Source organism: Vombatus ursinus, unplaced genomic scaffold, assembly GCF_900497805.2.
Source record: "Vombatus ursinus unplaced genomic scaffold, bare-nosed wombat genome assembly UNPS02010219.1, whole genome shotgun sequence".
Lineage (NCBI taxonomy): Eukaryota > Metazoa > Chordata > Mammalia > Diprotodontia > Vombatidae > Vombatus > Vombatus ursinus.
The window spans coordinates 3360908-3380073 of NW_020949997.1; the positions used below are offsets into that span (position 1 = coordinate 3360908).

Here is a 19166-nt window from a genome sequence, read left to right on the forward strand (position 1 = left end):
CTTCTACTCCATCCTTCATCCTTTTAGGGGAGCAATCATAAAAAACCCAGGGACAGATAGAAATAGGAAGAGGATACCACTACATCACCTTGAGCCCTGTGGCGTGCTACTAATGAACTATTTCCAGATTTACATTGATCTGTTAGGCCTCAGTCTTCAGGTCCATTTGTTTAGCCAGCCATTCATCCACCTAACTACAGATCTTCCAGCCCACCATGACATTTGTCATTTTGTCCCCTAGTTTATTTTGGTAGACTTTGTCACATGTTTTGCCAAAAGAGTTTCCTGGATTTGGTATCAAAGGACATGGATTCCAAGCCTAGTTCTGCCCCTTACTATCTTTGTGACCTTGTATAAGTTGCTAAACAACTCTGGCCTACAGTTTCCTAATCTCTGAAATGAAGGAGTCATATGAACTGGCCTCTATATCTGTGATTCTAGATATATCATGTCTTCATCATTTGCCAGCTTTACCAGTGTAGTAACTGATAAAAAGAACTATTAAGGTAGTTTGGTTTGATTCCTTGTCATGAAACTATACTGGCTCCTATTGATCTCACATCGCTTTTTTTTTTTTTTTTTTTTTTTGCTTTTTGGTGAGGCAGTCAGGGTTACGTGACTTTCCCAGGGTCACACAACTAGTAAGTATCAAGTATCTGAGGTCACATTTGAATTCAGGTCCTCCTGACTCCAAGGCCAGAGCTCTATCCATTATGCCACCTAGTTGCCCCTTGCATTGCTTTTCTAAGTTTTTACAAGCCATGTTTAATAGTCTATTCAAGAACCTTCTTTTTTTAAAAAAAAAAAGGAAACTTCTTGACAGAGAGTATCACAGAATGAGTAAGTAAGGTACCCTAGGTGTTACTATGAAATGGATCCAAGAGAAGCTTCGACTCATCTAAGAGATTCAAGATGGTGAGTTAGTTCTTAAATGTGAGAGTAAAGCCAGTGTTAGATTGCATGGTGATTGATAATTTTATAGTAATTGGGTGTTTCATTAATAACGTGTTTTAATGTTTATGCTAAGCTATTTTAATGATGAGGTATTTTTTCCTTCAAAAAATAATTTAGTGTAAGAGCATTTTAATCTTTTTCTGTTCTTCAAGCATAGCTTGTTAGTGACATGAAGCCATAACCAAAGCATCACCACTCACCTGTAATAGTCAGAGTAGGAGTCAGAAACTTTAATGTGAAAGAGAATTGCTTACATTTCAATTTCAGTTCATATTTGTAAAGCTGAAGGTCCTATTTTGTTTCTTGTTTATGAAAATTTTCATGCATCTTATGCATGTTGGGTTTTTTGGTCACTTAAAAATTATCATTAAAGAAGAGGACATTTGATTTTCATACTTATTATCCTCTTTAACCACCTTCAGAAATTAAAAAAATTATTATTGCTGAAATTTCAGGCTCCTAATTCAATTAACTATAATCTCTCTGTATTCCAAAAAGTAGCATTCCATTTCTCTAGAAATTATACCCAATATTAAGACTCTTTGAAGAAAGCTCTAGGTCTCAAACAATATATCTAACATTATATTAGCAGTATGATTTTAGATGGTTGTCTTGTTCTGTTAATCTCATATAGTATCAACCATCTTAATTTGTATTTTAGAAAAATTTGAAAAGCAGAAGTAAGAAATGTCAAAAATTGAGCTAACTTCAGAGAAAATAGATATTTAGTTATTTATCCATGGCTTACAGTGGGCATGAACAAATGAACAATAGCACAATCTTTATTCCATGGGTCAGTACAGCAACATAATTTAAGGAGCCAATGCTTAAATTCTTGCCAGTTTTAAGTTACATTTAGAGCACTCAAGCTAGGTTTCATTCTTAGTTTTCAATGAAATCATCAATGGATACTGTCTTGGCTGATGCATTTTGAAAAGACCAAAATTTTTATGAGTAAATGGAATTGACTCAGCCATTGGTTTTGCTCTTTTTTTCTTGTTTTTTTTTTCCCTTTTTTAAAAAAAGAAATACAGTTCTGTAGAATGTTTAATGTTCCTTGGACAAACAGTAAAATGAATCATCTAATGTTTTAAAATTTTTATGTAGGATATTGAGTCCTTGATGTCAGAAGGCAATAAGTCCCGAACAGTTGCTGCAACCAACATGAACGAGGAAAGCAGTCGATCCCATGCGGTCTTCAAAATCATCCTAACACATTCTTTGTATGATGTGCAATCAGGGGTAAGTGCAACAGAGTTATTATTCATGTACAAGGCTTTACTCTTGGTAAGGTTACTGGTGTGAAATCACCCACTGCTTGCCTTACTCATGTACTAAATGATTGGAGATTTAGAGCAGTAAAGGACTTTAGAGGCCATCTAATATAACACCCTCATTTTTCGGATGAGGAGGCTAAAATGTAAAAACCTTCAATCTCTTGCTCAAGTTCACATAGACAGTAAGTAACAGAGCAGATATTTGAACTCAGGTCCTCAAACTCTAAAACCATTGCTTTTCTGCATTGCCCATGATCAGCAGAAGATGTTTTAAAAGATAGAATCTGAGCCAGTCATGTATCTGAATTTAAATTGCTGTGATGGCTAATTTGAAAAAAATTGATATGAAAGTGTGAACAGAATTATGGTATCAGATTTAATGGTGATAATTAAGAACAATTACCCTTCCAAAAATAGTAAAATTGAGCTTGCGTAAGGCTCGAGAAGACAGGAAGTGAACTAAGGAAAATCAATTCTAGGTTGCCTCTAAGTATATTTAGCCAAGGCACAGTGCAAAGTTTCCCAGCTGCTTTCCAAGTTTTAGTGGTCCACTTTTAGTGGTGTTATTTAACAAGATGACAATATATTATAACATCATTTTAGATCTATTTGAAAGGTACCTAGCAAGTTGTAGGAAAAGAGGAAGTCTGCTTTTAGTGGTGTTATTTAATAAGACGATGATATATTATAACATCATTTTAGATCTATTTGAAAGGTACCTAGCAAATTGTAGGAGGAGAGGAGGTAATATTTGTGAATATTGGCATAATGTCATATTTTTTTAAAACTCATTGAGAAATATATTTGGTTGCAATTCTTGTTTTTCCCTCCTTTGCAGAGTTAATTGAAAATTTTCCTTTTCTCCATTGAGTGAATTTCAAATGTTGTAAAGCTACAATAAATGACTTGGCCATTTAGTTGAGGAAACTCAACAGAAACTCATTAAGTACCTAATATGCTTAAGGCACTTTAGCAAACAGTACTATATTTTAGGATAAGTGCCTTGGTTTCTATTTAATTTAAACATAAAGTGAAATTATACTTAATCAGTTTGATGTAGGTGAATTCAGTTGATGCATGCCTTTCTATTAGGTCAGGTGCATTATTTATTATTTCTGAGAAGGATTTAATATTTGGCAACAGGTTGTCATATTCTCTGTTGCTTTTAAATGTGTATGTGTGAGTGGTTCATCTTAACTTTTTTTTTTGTGAGCGATTCTGTCCTAAAATTTTAGATTTGTTTTCATGCTTCAATTTTGTTTTAGAAGCTGTAGCTTTACTAGTCTTCCTCAGATGGCTCATTGTGTTGTGGTGGCAACCCTTATGTCTTGAAAACTATTGCTAGCAAGTTCTGATTGGTACTAGCCAAACAAGAAAGGCTTAGAGTGCAGGTCCAGTGACAAGCTATTATACAAACACCAGTCTGGCTGAATTGGGAGAGCCTCATTGCCAGCAGACTGATGACCGTGTAATGAATTATTTTTGATCATAGGAATTCACAAACCTATCTGCTAATAATACTTGGGAGGGACTGTGATCTGTTTCTCTGAAGAGTAGGCAGAGTATCCGTTCCAATGAAATTATAGCTGTTTTGAAGAGTTGAGTTAAGAAAATAGTAGTCAAAAAGTCAGCATTTCAACTAAACTGGTACTCTTCCCTCTCCCCCACATTTCTTGTTCATTTGTTTCTACCTCTACACCCTTTGGCACTACAGAAGTGGAAGGGTGTTCTGTGTGATATTGTGGACCATTTTATATTTTTCTTTTGTTTCATGGGTTGCCATGACCAAAGAATTCGTCACCAAGAGGCCAGTCTCCTGGTCCTTCAAAAGCAGTCACAGTCTTTTGCCAGGATTATATTGGAAGCCTTTCCAGCATGATGGAACCTGCTAGAGTTGATGTTCTGCTGCCTTTGTCTAAACAGACTTTACTTTTATCCCTCAGTGAGGCATCAGAGTAGGACTTGGTGGAAGAGCTGAAGATTGTTGAAATAAATTCACAAAGTTATTGAAGATATTTGTGAATATGTATGTGTGATTTTAAAATATGAAAAAAACAATTTTAATGCTTAAATATTAAAGGTACTCTCCATTTTTATAGAAAAATTCATTTGGTAAGTTAATGAGCTTCTGTCTTTAGCAAAGATCCCATATCTTGTACATCTTTTCTAAGGTGTTTCTGCGTACTCATTATAATTTAGTGTTTTATTGTAAACCCCTTAAAACTGAGATTTTTTAAAAAAAATTAATTACAATTCCTAATGGTAGCATAGTACATTCATGAAACTAAGTCTATGATAGATAAGTATTAGTTTTTACCTGTTTTTGATAAAGAGACAAGCTATCCACAAGGCGTTTGGTTAGTGAATCTTCCAGGTGGGAAATAATCTGCTTCTTTCTGTATAAATGACTTTGAATTCCATGTATCAAAACAGGACCAACTACTTCTTATTACTGTTTGTCTTATTCTCCAGACATCAGGAGAGAAGGTGGGCAAACTAAGCCTGGTTGACTTAGCAGGTAGTGAAAGAGCCACAAAAACAGGCGCTGCGGGTGACAGGCTGAAGGAAGGAAGCAACATTAACAAGTAAGGGTTTTAGGAGCTCACTTTCCTGTTTGTTGGTAAGCAGCTTTGAAAATTTGATGTATTTTTTATTTTAAAATTTAGCATGTTTCTATTAAGGCTAAAGGGTCTAATAGATGGAGCTAGGAGCTAGTAATCAGTGTTATTTTTTTACATACAAAAATGGATCTATTGACCTCATTTCCAGTGATAACTGAGCTTTGAGTATTTTCTAGTGGTGGTAGTATATTTATACCGATCCATCCTTACTATCTCCTAATCTTCATAACCAGTGACGTGTTTTTTTCGGTGGCAGGTGGGTTAGAATTACAGTCTAGTAGTCTTGGAGTGCAATAAACTGATTGGTCTGTATAAAGATCTCTTCATTAGACTTAATGTCCTTCATAGCCCTCTGCATTAACTAATCGAACATATTCTGACCATAACCAACCCATATTGCCTTTGTAGTTTTGGTCTACACAATGAGCGATGAGTATTTCATAATATTCACATAACATGCTCTATTCACTAATTCCTTCCTGTGTATAGGGGTTGTCCTAATTCTGCCATACTTTCCTATCGGGGAATTTAACAAGCCAGGTTTGGAGCTCATGATCAAGTATGTCCCCACTGAGGATTGACCCTGGCTGGTGTAACTAATAGGGCAAGTTTTCACCTTCAAGCATACCTGTCATTTTCCCATAAACGCTTTGCTTCCATTCCTTGTTCTGTAGTAGTTCTCCATCTCCTGGGTAATTAGAGATGTGAAGCTCCCCACGTCTTTAGAGTGACCGGTAATCACAGGTTAGCACTTTTCTCCTCTGGCTTCTTTCTGTACTTGTTTGGCCTGAACCGTACAACATGCATTAAGCCCCAATTGGGGCTTTCTCCATGCTATTCCTATGCCTGACTAATTACCACTAGTGAAGAATACAAACAACTTTTTTTATAATGGCCACACTCCATCTCCAGTCCCTTGAGCCAGCCCCCTTCATCCTTCAGCTAGGAAATCTCAGTGTCCAAAACAGACACGGATAGGATTGATTATGTCATTGTGTTAATCCACCATAACCTCCATGCTTCCTACGCAGCAGAGAATTCTTCCTGGTATCTGTATATCTCTCAGTAAATCTTGGAGGAAACCTTTCTTTTTATGATTGGAGCCCTTGGACCTAGATGACAGATGTCTTCTACCCATTCCTTTAGATCCTCCCATTTTAGCCAAAGCACTCAAACATATGGAAGATTTGATGTTTTAGGCATTGTTCCACCTCTGAAAAAGAGCATGGGGTGGTGTCTTCCCGTAACGTCTTCTTTGGAGCCAAGCTTGCTCCTTAAACTTTGGCCACATTGAGTTTCAGTAGCTCTGTCTGTGTTGTTCTTTCCATTTATATTATAGTTATTTTTCTATTAAAATTGTTTTATTGATGCTTTTAAAAAAATTATTTCCCTTCCCAGTGATTTCCCCAACCCAATTCAACCCTTTCTTGTAACAAAAAAAAAAAAAGCATTCAAGCAAAACAGATATGTTAGCCTTATTCCCCATTCTAAAACTATAGTCCACCATCTCCCTACTGACAGATAGAAGGCATGCCTTAGATGTCTTCTAAAATCACCATCAGTCATTGCAGTGATCAGATGGCTGAAATCTTTTAGTGTTGGGTTTACTTTAATAGAAAAATTGTGAAGGATTATTTTTCGTAGGGGAGTTTTCTGACATAAGCCTCTCTTTGTATTGGTCTTGTTTTTGGTGATTTCTTTCATGTGGTATCTACATGCATTATAAGTGTGCAGCAGGCTAATGATTTTTGCCACAGGCTTGAGTGGAGACTCTTGAGGAAGCAGTTTGATTTGCTCAGCAGCACTAGGTAGAAGTATTAATTTGTAGTTTCTATAGGCTGGCAGTTGAATGCCATTATGCTGACCACAGGGTCATAGTGTCACTCAGATGTGGGCCCAATCAATCTTGATGAATGTGTTCAGACATTTTATCTCTAGATTTTTCTTTTTTTTTTTGCTTACTAGTGTTCATGACACCCTGCAGGTCCCTCACCACCCTTGGTCTGGTTATCTCAGCCCTCGCAGATCAGGGTGCTGGAAGAAACAAGAACAAATTTGTTCCATACCGTGACTCTGTCCTCACCTGGCTCTTAAAAGTAAGTAATTTTTTTCTTCACATTTTTAATGGAAGAGAAGGAGCAAAAGAATAAGGCTAGAATGTTTTGGTGTCTAGATTTACAGTCAGAATCCTTCCTGTGTGTGAGATAAAACCTCTGGAAGAAATGTCTGCAACGCTCCTTCATTTTCTCCTGTTTGAAAGGCAGCGAGGTGGCACATGGATAGAATGCTGGGCCTGAAGTCAAGAAGATCTGAATTCAAATCCAGCCTCAGACACTTACTAGCTTTATGACTCTGAGCAATTCTTTTAACTTCTGTCTGCCTCAGTTTTCTTCACTGTAAAATGAGGATCATAGCAGCACCAACTTCGAAGGATTGTTAAAAGGATCAAATGAGATAATATTTGAAAAGTACATAGCACAGTGCTTGGTGCATAGTGGCATTTAATAAATGCTTATTCCTTTCCCCTTTTTCAGTGGAAGCCAGCATCAGTTGCAGCAACGTTTTCTCTCCAAGTTCACATAGTGCTTTATTCTATACCCTTCTAATATGCCTATTGTATAATACTGTGTTTTATAGTTATCTGTTTCTAGGTCTGCTAAGTCCAGTGATGGCAGCAGCCATGTTTTCAAGATTAAAAATATGAACAAAACATAACTTTGTAGTTCCCTCATTATAGGCTTTAGCTCTATAGAAGGTACTTAATGTTTGTTGAATTTGTTGAGTTGGATTTTACTTTGTTTTTTGTTTCCAAATTCACCACCTTTTCTCCTACAACATGCTACCTCTAGGTGTGTAGCAAGTAGTAGCTAACAGTTATTTTCTGAAGGAAGAGAGAAATTAAATTAATTTTTTTCATGCTAGAATATATTTCTGTGTAAGAATTTTATTCTGATGTGCATTAGTTATGAATATTTAATCATTGACAGGCTTGTTTTATTGTCTTTTAAGGAATACAGGCATTCTTATGTATCATGGCTTTTTTAGGCCATTTTTCATCTTCTTTTCTCCCCTCTTTGCTAGGAGACAGCATAGAATAGTTGAAAACTTGCCAGATTTAGTTAATCAGGAGACCTGAGCTCCACCCCCAGCTCTTATCACTCCTCAGTAGCTCTGTGACCTTGGGGGAGTCACTGAGCCCTTTTGACTGTTGCTATTCCTTCTCATCTGTCGAACCTTAAGCTCTAAAAATCTTAAGATTCTAAAAGTTTCATTTTTTTCATGTTTAACTTCCTTTGATTTTGCTACATCTGAAGCAGAATTTGTGTAATTCCACAAACAGAGTAAATGAAGGACTTTGCTTTTTCTTTGAAAAAGTGCCAATTCTTTTGTTGTTATTTCCTTTTTCTGAGCAGCTTCAGCTATTTTCAGTGTAGGCAGAATATTTTGTTGCCTTAAAAGTCACAAAGGGCTTTTAAAATATCAAGTATTTGTTGTTGTCCAAGTTTCCTTCCCTCAGCACAAACTGAAGCACACCGTGTGCAGTTTTTCACTGTGGCGGTTATTGTTGCAAATCTTCTTTTAGCCAGTCACTTTGGTAGCTGTTGGGGCTAACAGTATGTGGTTGTTGAAGGGCCCCACCTACCTCAGTGTTGCTGGTGCACACATTGGCAAACTGAGATGGGATCTTTAGAAGCAACTCTTGACTCTCATTAATGTGTGTGGGACCCTCCTTAACATTTTAGCATGTTGCCAAATGCAAGTGTGTCAGAAATGTTAGATTGGCATCTATAAATGAAGCAGTCATCAAGCTTGGGGACAGAGAGCTTCTCAGAAAGCTGCGATCCCTTCTAGCCCCAAATAACCAACTTTAACACTGTTTCATTCCTTCTCGCAAATTTTCTTTCAGGATAGAATGCCTTTATTTGTGTTTCTATAGCAGACAGTTGTTAGTAGTGGATGTGTAAATAGATTTTGGAGTATTAGCTGTTAAATCTCTGTGAGAGCAGGAAGGGGGTAGGAATCATCTGGTCTAAACCCCTTGTTTTACAGATGAAGAGACAGATGCCTGATGAAATTACATGATTCACCTAAGGCCAAAGATTTAATTTTTTGGCAGCACCAGGATTAGAACGCAGGTCTTCGGACCTACGAATCAGCAGCTTCTAAAAGGAGTATATTCTAAGAATGAGACAAAGCATGAAGTGTGACAAAGCAGAGAAGTGTGAGAGATAACAATTTGAGTTCTGGGCACAGCCAGTAGTCCTGTTTGGCCAGAATTTAGCATGCAGCATGGAGTGTAATGTGAGATAAACTTGGAAAGAAAACTCAGTGCTAGATTATGCAAATCCTTAATTATCAGGCTAAGGAGATTGTTGGTGGTGTATTTTTATAGGTAGTGGTGGTGGTGGTGGTGGTGGTGGTGGTGGTGGTGTCGGCAGCTTCAGCAGCAATAGCAGTAGAAGCAATAGTAGTAATAATAATAATAATAATAATAATAATGATAATAATGATAATTGTAACAACTGATCTTTAATTTTGCAAAGCACTTTAAATAGGTCAGGTCACTGATGAGGCTAGCCCCGTAGGTGTTACCCCATTTTATAGACGTCCAGTCTGAGACTTGGCCAGGTTCAGTGACTCACCTGTTCTCGTACAGCTCGGGAGACAGGCAAGACTTGAGCCTGTGTGTACCTATGCTAGGTCCACCGTTATTTCTTCTCTGCCATGCAGGTGAGTGACACAAGCAGACATGGGTGCCAGATTCTTTACCATCTCAGTTAACATGAGTCCCTCTCACTGTGGTGACCTGTTTAGGTTTAGCTGGAAAAATAGAAGGTGGTGGGGTTTAGAGCTGGTCAGAGCCTTCGAGGTGGTCCAGAACAACTCCTCATTTGGTTGATGGAGGAGCAGTGGCTGAGAGGTCACTAGGGTCTGGTACAAAGTCCTGCAAGTGTCGGACCCATGTCATCTGACTCCATGTATTCTGTCCCGTATCGATATCCAGGTGGAGTCAGTTTACTTAAACTAACATTTATTGAGTGTTTACTATGTGTGAAGGAGGGATATAAGGACAAAAAAACAGCCCCTAGTTATTGGCCCTCTCATGGGGGTCAAGGGTGGTGGTTAGGAAAGGTTTATGCAGGATATGGCTCCCGGGGTAGAGATTTAAAGGAAGCTGAGGAGAGAATGTATTCCAGGCATGCAGGTTGTGAAGGACAGAGTCTTTGGCAAGATGTAAAGATGAGATGTTGAATTCAGGGAACAGTTAGGTCAGTTACTTTGGAACAGAAAGTATAATGATATGAAATAACTGTAAAGGTGGGTTGAATCCAGATTGTGGAGGCCTTACATGTCAGACTGAGGAGTTTCTTTTTTATCCTAGTAACAGTGAGGGGCTAAGTTAAATTTTTGAAAAGAGATTTGAAAAGAGATTCATGTGGTCAGGCCAATGTGAGGGGATAGACTTCAGAGGTGTAGAATCTTGAACCAGGGAGAACCAGAATATAATAGCCACAACTTATGTTAATAAATAGTCCTTTAAAGTGTACAGAACGCTTTATACATGTTTCCTTTTTTGAGCTGTACTTGTGGAGTAGGTGCTATAGGTATTATTTTTCTCATTTCACCAAGGAGGAAACAATCTCAGTGAGGTCAGGTGACTTGCCTGTGGTCACACAGCTAGCACGCCCTAGAGGCAAGCTTTGAGGGCACAACTTTCCTGACTCCAAGTCTGGTTTTCTTTATCACACATACAGCAAGCCTTTTCCTGGATTTGGCTTTTGTGGGGAAAAGGTACTGCAGAGCATGAAGTACTTTATATTTTAAGATTTTAAAGTGAATTGAAATGTCTTGATTTCATTTTTTGGAATCTTACTAATACTCTTGTATGTTTTGTTATATAATTTCAGAGGTTCAAGTAAAGATTGTTGGTGACCAAAAGCTAGCGGTACTTTCTGGTCGTATTAATCTAGTGCCATAGAACCCACAAAATTAGAAAGTATCCCTTTAACAATTGTGGGAGGAAGATGGTCTTTACTCCCATCATTTTATATGGCCCAATCATAAATAAAATGGTGTTTTGATTATTTAGTATCTTTTTGGGAGACCTGTAACACAAATCTTAATTTTACAGGAGAACTACATAACGTTCGTCTGCCAATGAGCGTATGCTGATGTATAATAGTTTTGTTTATTAGTGATGGATAAATTGGCATTTCTAATGACTAATTATGCCAGGCAAGCCAGTTATATATATATATTTTTTCTTTATGTATAATTAAATGGAAAGTTTCATCTGATGTGGTAGAATACTTACTGGATTGTGGGTCAAAAAGCCTGAGTTTTAGCCTGGCTCTGCTATTAATTGACTTTGTGGCCTTGGATAAATCATTTCACTTCTCTAGCTTTCATTTTTCTCCTCCGTAAGATGAAAGAGTTTGAATAGTTTTTCTTTGAGGTCCCTCCCAATTGGAACATTCTATGATTTCATTATTTTTTTCTCCTTCAGGATAGTCTTGGGGGTAACAGCAAGACAGCCATGGTGGCTACTGTCAGCCCTGCAGCTGATAACTATGATGAGACCCTTTCAACTCTGAGGTATGCCGACAGAGCCAAACACATTGTGAACCACGCAGTAGTGAACGAAGACCCCAACGCGCGAATCATTCGGGATCTCCGAGAAGAAGTGGAAAAGCTCCGAGAACAGCTAACCAAAGCAGAGGTACAGGCACATTTTAATAACTGATTTAGGATTCCTGGTGTTTCTATGAGAATCCAATAAAGCCAGGGTTTGGGTTGCATTTCTCTTTGTCCCTCAAATAATGGTCTTTTCCATTCAGGAATTCTATATTTCGGTTAGACTTTGTGTATGAAGTGGGAGTTGAGGCAAATTTTGACTAAAAGAAGGAAAATTAATTGTAATACCTGACATAGCGGGCTGTTAATTAGTCAACCAGCATTTATTGATTGCCTACCTTGTGCCAGTCCGTGTGCTCGGGAGAGAAAAAGACAGACATGAAGCAGGCCTTGCTTTCTAGAAGCTTACATTCACAGGTGTAGGGGACAGCATAGGAAAATAGAACAAAGGGAAATAAATTATTTATTGGGACTAGAATGAAGGCAACAGGCAATTCGGTTTCACCATCATTTATTAAATGTCTACTATGGGCTAGGCATTGTGAATACAAGACCAAAACAAAACTGTCCCCTTGCTCACCCAGAGATTAGTCTAGCCTTGAAGGATACACCATGGACACAAATAAGGAGCAAATACAGAATGGGTACACCATCATTTCGGGACGAAGAAAGTTCTACTCGCTAATATGTGGTAGGGCTGGGTCAGGAAAGGCTTTGTTTAGTAGTGATATTTGGACTGTGCTTTGGTGGAGGCTAGGATTCCATGAGGAAGAATTGAGGAGGTGAGGTATTCCAGAAAACACTTGTACAAAGGTAGGTAAAAATGGATTTTTTTTAAAAGTGGGGGAGGGGATGTAGTATGGGTGGATATGTTCTACTAATATCACCTTGGTAGCTGTGTGGAGGGTGTATTAGAGAAGAAAAAGGTTAGAGGCCTGAGGTGCCTAAATTTAGAGACACCTCCACTCCAAATGTTCAAACGGACTGTTTGTGCCCACCCTGTGGTAGAGCCTTCTGAGCTTGTATTGATTGGTCTGATCAGCCACGATCAGACACACTCTACCTTGACTCTGGGGTAGTGATGTCATTTTGGTCCCCTTTGAGTATGAAGTGCAACAATGAATGAGGTGAGAGTTGTTGAGGATCTGAACTAGTCTAGCAGCTCTGTGAATGGAGAGAATGGGTAGGATGTCCACAAGCCTAAAATGCTTTCCCTCCTCACCTTGCCTCTTGACTTCTTTCAAAACTCAGCTCAAACACCTTCAAATACCTCAAATGTCTTCTGCAAGAGGCTTTTTAGAGCTCACCCCACTAGTAGTCTCTTTCCTCAGAATTAACCTTCCCCTTATATACTATACATAGCCTACATGTGCAATTTTTTGCATATTTTCTCTCTCAGTAGGCTCCTTGGGAGCAGGAATGGTATTTTTACTTTTCTTTTTATCACCAGAAATTTACACCGTGCCTGGCACTTACTGACAACCATGTGAAAAGTTTTGGAGGGAGAATTGGCAAGCCTTGGCATTTGCTTGGCTATTGCGAATGAGGATGACCCTAAGGTTTTGCACCTAGGTGATTGGAAGGAAGATGGATGCCCTCAATTTAAACAAGGAAGTTTAGGTTACAGTGCATTTTGGAGGAAATAAGAGTTCTATCTTAGGCATACTGAGTTTGAAATGCCTTTGGGACACCTAGGTGGAGCTGTCTGTCATGCAGTTAGCAATACAGGATGGGACTACAGAAGAGAGATTAAAGGTAGCAGCATAGATTTGAATATTACTAGTATACAGATGATAAATGAATCCACAAGTGATAGACTAGAGAGAGAGGAGAGAACCCAGGACAAACCCAAAATGTACTGATGGGCACATTTAGTGTGTGGGAGAAGAATGATGAGGAGGATTCAATACAGGATGCTGAGAATAAGTCACTAGGCAGGAGGAGAAGTAAGAGAGGAATGCCCCCAAAAAACAAAGGAAGAGAGAGCATCCGGTCTACAGAGTGAAAACTTTAGAGAAGTCAGGAGTGGTGAGGACTGAGGAAAATGCTATTGGATTTAGCAGGTACGGTTGGTAACCTTGGGGAGAGCAATTTCAGGCCAGTCTTTAGGGTTGGAAGTGAAATTGTAAGTGGTTTGAAATGAACAAGATATAAGGAAATGGAAACAATGAATGTAGATAACCATTTTTAGGACCTGACTGTGAATGATATTAATAATAATAATAACAGCATATGGCATTTAAGGTTTGCCTAGCACTTTACAAACATTCTCTCATTTAATCCTCAAAACAGCTCTGGGATGTAGGTGCTATTACAGCACCTACATCCCTACTTTATAGATGAGGAAACAGAGACAGACAAACATTAAGTGAAGGGTCTGAGGCAGGACTTGAAACCAGATTTTCCTGACTCCAAGTCCAGTGTTTTGTCTACTGCAACACCTTAGAACTCAGCTTGAGGTGATGGCAGGGTTAATTGAAAAGCTTTAAAAGATTAATGAATTAATTAATGGAAAACATATAAGCACTTATTATTTGCTAAGCTCCATAATGGCAGTGGGGATACAAAGATAAAAGTGAGATGATCCCTGCCCTCTAAGAGCTTATTGTCTAATGGGTGGAAAAACAACACTCCTTATAGATTTCCCCTTCCCAGTTTACTATCTAATCAGTTAGCATTTAATTATGTATATCCCCTTTTATTGTGGGTTAATTTTTTTCATGTGTTTAACCCCTCCCTCCCACCCCCCAGATGGACTGTAAGTCCTTATAGAAAGGCAGTATGTCTCATAATTCTTCTGTATCCTCCATAGTGCTTTGTATAATACTGAACAGGCACTTAGATCCTGACAGGTACTTCGTATGTCCTGAGGGACTGGTTGCTGGACTTAATGTCAGTAAAGTGTACCTCAGCCAGCCTATTCCCACTTCTCATTTAGCACAGGAAGTACTGCAGTAGACCATGAGATCATCCTGGGAAAGCATAGACAACGTTTGTGTTTGGGGTATTGTGTTTTCTGATGTGTTCTACTAAGAGTTTAACCCAGTGCTGTCAAACCTGAATACCCCTGAGCCATACAGAAGTGTCTCTGTGGGTCACACATTGACTTAGAAGATCATAGTGACATCATCTGTCTTTTATTGTATTTTTATTTATTTTGTTAAATATTTCCCAGTTACCTTTTAATCTGGTTTGGGCCGCTGGTGATGATGTTTGACACTTCTTGTCTGACCAATATAGAGAATAGAATAAAGATGACAAGCTAGTTCTTAAATGATGTGATCTTAATATGTTCTGTTATCATTTGACTTTTTTCACTATGGCACTATATAGGAAATACAATCCATTTATAATCTATAACAATAATAACGATAACAATCATAGCTAACATGTGGCCATCTAAATTTTATAAAGCACTTTATACAAATGATCTCATTTGAGCCTTGAAATAACAAAGTGAGTATTATTGTTTCCCGCATTTTACAGATGAGGGAAGTAAAGCTCAGAGAAATGACAGGATCAGAGAGCTAGTTACTATCACAAACAGGTCTTCATAACTCCAAATTTGGAGGTCTGTTCACTCTGCTACCTCTTATCTTGACACCTCTTTACCCTTAAATATTTCTTTATACTGGACTAATGCCTGCCAATCTTAGCAACATCATATAATTTGTCTCTAAATTTAGTAAGCAAGTTATTGATTCTTTCATTTAGGGTACCATTTGGAATAGAGAGAGACAACATGTATATTAGAGAGTAGTCTGATCTTGAAGTCATATCCTAACTTGCTCTCTCTCTCTCTTTTTGTTTAAATTAAAAACTTTTTTTTTTTGGCATTGACACCAGTTTCCAGTTTATACTGGCCTATTGGTGTGGTTGGAAAACCTGAGATAGTGGCAGGAAGTGGGTTTGGGGTTGAAGGTCCAGGCCCCATTGTAGAGGCCCATCCTGATCAGGCTGAGGACCCAATCTGCTACCTTCTTTTCCCCCCACCACACACACAGACCTTGGTCCCATGACGTGGGATTTGACCTGGCCACTACCAACCCAGAGTGATGGGGACCTGTACAGGCCTAGGGTAAGAGCACCGCTGGCTTTGAAGGCCATCCAGTGAGCCTGGACCCCCAGAGGCAGCTTTGGTGTGTGGAGTGGTGGGGTGGGGGCTGAGATCTCTCTCTGTCTCCTGAGCAAGGTCCAGGAAAAGAGAAAGATTTAGTCCTGGGGAGTGTCCTCAGGTGGGGGTCCCTTATCTCCCTGGGGGGAATCCCCTGCCTCCTCAGGGAGGCCTGTAGCTTAGAAGGCATGGGGTTATTGGTGGTTGTGATAGATGAGGGTAGAGCTGGTAGTGGACACACACACTGCTAATTGTGTAAGCAAGCTTTGAGCCATCTCTGAATTTCTAACCCATAAGATAGAGAGAATAATACTTATCTCCCAGGGTTGTTTTGAGGATCAAATGAGAAAATGATGCAAAGTTTGTTGTAAACCATAAAGCAATATTGTTGTTATTAATGATACTATAGTAAGTTATCACTGTGATTCTAAATGAACAGCCTTCTGGAATAAAACAATTAATACACTAAAATTTTTGCTCACTTGGATTAATGGAGCCCATTATTCCATATTTTACCAAGTGGCTCTTTAAAAGTGATTATCTGTTTACAAAGTGGTCAGAAAAAAAAAACTGCCAGATCTAATTAATTATTGCTCATATAGATAATAGAATATGAATTTGGAAAAGACCTTAGAGCTCTAGTCTAACCCCATCATCTTTTTAAAAAATTTTTACTTCATTTTTAAAGTAACATGCATTAATTTTCTTCCCCTCTCATTAAAAAAAAGAAATGTAAAATCCTTGTATATGTAGTTATGTATATTTATATATGTATAATTTTACATATAGATATTTCTACATATATAACATTTTACATAGACATAGACATATATAACAAGTATACATAGTTAACAAAGTCCCACATTTTCCATCTCCCCAAAAAACATGTCTTTATCTACGTCTTGAATCCATCACCTGTCTGTCAGGAGGTGGGTAAAATAGTTTACTACTAGTTCTTTGGAATTGTGGTTGGTCATTGCATTGATGAGTCTTTCAAAGTTGTTTTGTCTTTACAGTGCTTTAACCCCATCGTTTCACAAACTCACTCTTAAAAATGAGCAAATTGAGGTTCAGAGAGTTTATGTGATTTTCCCAAGGCCACACAGTTAAAAAGAAGCAAAGCCTGGATTTAAACCTTGGGGTTAACTGTTTCGAAATCCACTACACTTTTCCCTATGGCACGACTTTTTATGCCTTAGCTAATTTGTCTTGGATTCGTGGCCCAGACAGTACAATAGAGATTCTGTGTATCAGTGACAGTCCATTGTGTGTTTTTGCCTAGGTCAAAGACCTCACTGTACTGTTGAGCTGAGATGAGGCAGATTGTTACTTTTGTCCCATTAAGTTTAGCATCTCCTTTTTTCAAGGCATCTCACATTTTAAGGTTAAAATATTTTCTCTTTGTAGGCCATGAAATCACCAGAGCTAAAGGATCGGCTAGAAGAATCAGAGAAATTGATTCAAGAAATGACTGTAACCTGGGAAGAGAAATTAAGAAAAACGGAGGAGATTGCACAGGTTAGTATTTCTTCATTTAAGGGGAAATGGAACCTATTACCATTAAAATATTCTTCAAAACTCATTCAAAATACTCCACCACTCTTCATGATTGTTTCTGATTACATTGAAATGTAGTTTTTTATTTTACTGTGGTCCTTCCTTTTTCTTTTGATTTTATGTGTGACCAGCTCTGTGCCAATGATGAACGTTCAGACGCTAAGTAAGGGCTCTGGTTGTTATTGGTGGTGTTTGTTTCCCCCCCCCCCCCAAAATTGGTTTCCCAGAAGAAGCCTGAGGCAAAATGGCAGTACTGTTCACAGTGCAAGAGACGTATTTTTCCAGTGTCTCATCAGAGTAATTGCACTGGAGGGGAACTTACAAGTTTTCAGACTGATTAATTTATAGCTTCTGGTTCTCATCCCTTAAATTTCAGTGAAATATGCTGCCTGCTGGTGAGCATTTTTTATCATTTTCCTAGGCGGGTTTTTAAGGAACTGAAATAAGAGTTTCCCAGGCTACAAAATGTTTAATGGTACAGCTTAGGCTATCATCTTTATTGCCTGCCAGCTCCTATAATAAGGTTATCATTTCTGCAGATCTGCATAAGCCTTTTAAAAATGCATTCATAACATTAGCTAATTTTGGTGGCATCATTACGAATGTGCCAAAATGAGCAGCATAGGCTCAAGAAAAATTGTTAAGTGGGTAACATTTGTCTTCAGTTTCTCCTTCTGCTCTAAGTAGGTTCAAGTGTGCCTGATCATAGGGGCATGTCACACCTAATCAGGAACCTTTGCTGCATCCTATCTGCTCCTGAGCCACACAGGGCTGCTTATTAACGTTCTCTGCACTTCCCTCCCTTTATTGAAATATCTGTCTTATCTACTCGGGCTATACATACATTTTCCACTGTGCCCAAGGAAACAATTAGTTTGTCTCATTTTATAGAACTTATCACATTCTACTTTATAATCATTCCTGTGTATATCTCATTGGACTATAAGCTTCATGAGTAAGAACTGAATTTTAGTTTTCTCTTACTTTTATTTTCTTATCACCCACAGTGGGATATATTACACATAATGGTCCCCCCATAAATATTTGTGGAATGAATGGAAGAATGTTGTTGAATATTGATTTGACTGAATTTATTGAGCAAATCTGTGTCAAAGCACTGTAGTATTCCAGAGGATAGTTCTCTGAGTTCCTTCTTTATTTCCACCCCTCTACCACACTGTCTTTTCATGCAGTATGCTGATATGTGAGCATAGTAAAGTGTCTAAGGACAATGTAAATCTGGTTTCCATTAAAACAAGTAGGGAATAATGGTGGATGAGTTATATTGTTGTTCCATCTCCTACCAAATGATTTTAAATTAATATTAAATAGAAACCAACAAATGATTGAATTTCCTAAAGGGATAAATTGCTTTTCAGTAAAAAAATATTGCACTGTTAATAAGATTTTATCACATATTTACTGACAGTATGAAATATTTTCTTTGTGTAAAGCACAGTAATCTGTCCTATGGCTTTTAGTTTCACGTAGGTGCATATTTCTTAATGAGAACTGAGGATGATTGAAACAGAAGGCTATTTGGTGAATAGTACTCTATTCTTGAAATTTAATCAACTTTGGTTATTTTTTGGAATATATTAATTGAATCCTCGTTATGTGCTGGGTGCTATCCAAGCCAAATGTCAAACTCAAATGATCTGGTGGCATATTGACTTAGAAAACCACAAATTAATATTATCTATCCTGCCTTGTATTTTTATTTATTTTTGTTAAACATTTCCAATTACATTTTAATCTGGTTTGGGCCACAAGTGTGATACCTCTGACATACAATATGTAATAAGCCATGTCTGTCTTTGATGACTTTACAATCTCACTGAGCTAAGAAAATGTGAAAAGTTATTGTCAGTTGTGTGTGGGATGGATAGTAAGTGTCGTAGGATTTCAAAGGATAGAGTGATCAGTGGCTGTGAAGGCCGAGTTTATAGAGAAGGTAAGACTTGACCTGAATCTTGAAGGATAAATAGGATTTGGGTAGGTAGAGGG

General features: G+C 38.0%; 1 protein-coding gene across 1 annotated transcript in view; it reads left to right on the forward strand.

Moving 5' to 3' along the window:
- The window catches only part of KIF13B (kinesin family member 13B), a 246338-nt gene that overhangs the window by 105456 nt on the left and 121716 nt on the right, over positions 1-19166 (forward strand). Inside the window, exons 8-12 of the mRNA XM_027853795.1 lie at positions 2062-2196; positions 4704-4816; positions 6837-6948; positions 11361-11573; positions 17010-17120. Coding sequence (XP_027709596.1) covers positions 2062-2196; positions 4704-4816; positions 6837-6948; positions 11361-11573; positions 17010-17120 — 684 coding nt within the window. The remainder of the gene's footprint in view (positions 1-2061; positions 2197-4703; positions 4817-6836; positions 6949-11360; positions 11574-17009; positions 17121-19166) is intronic.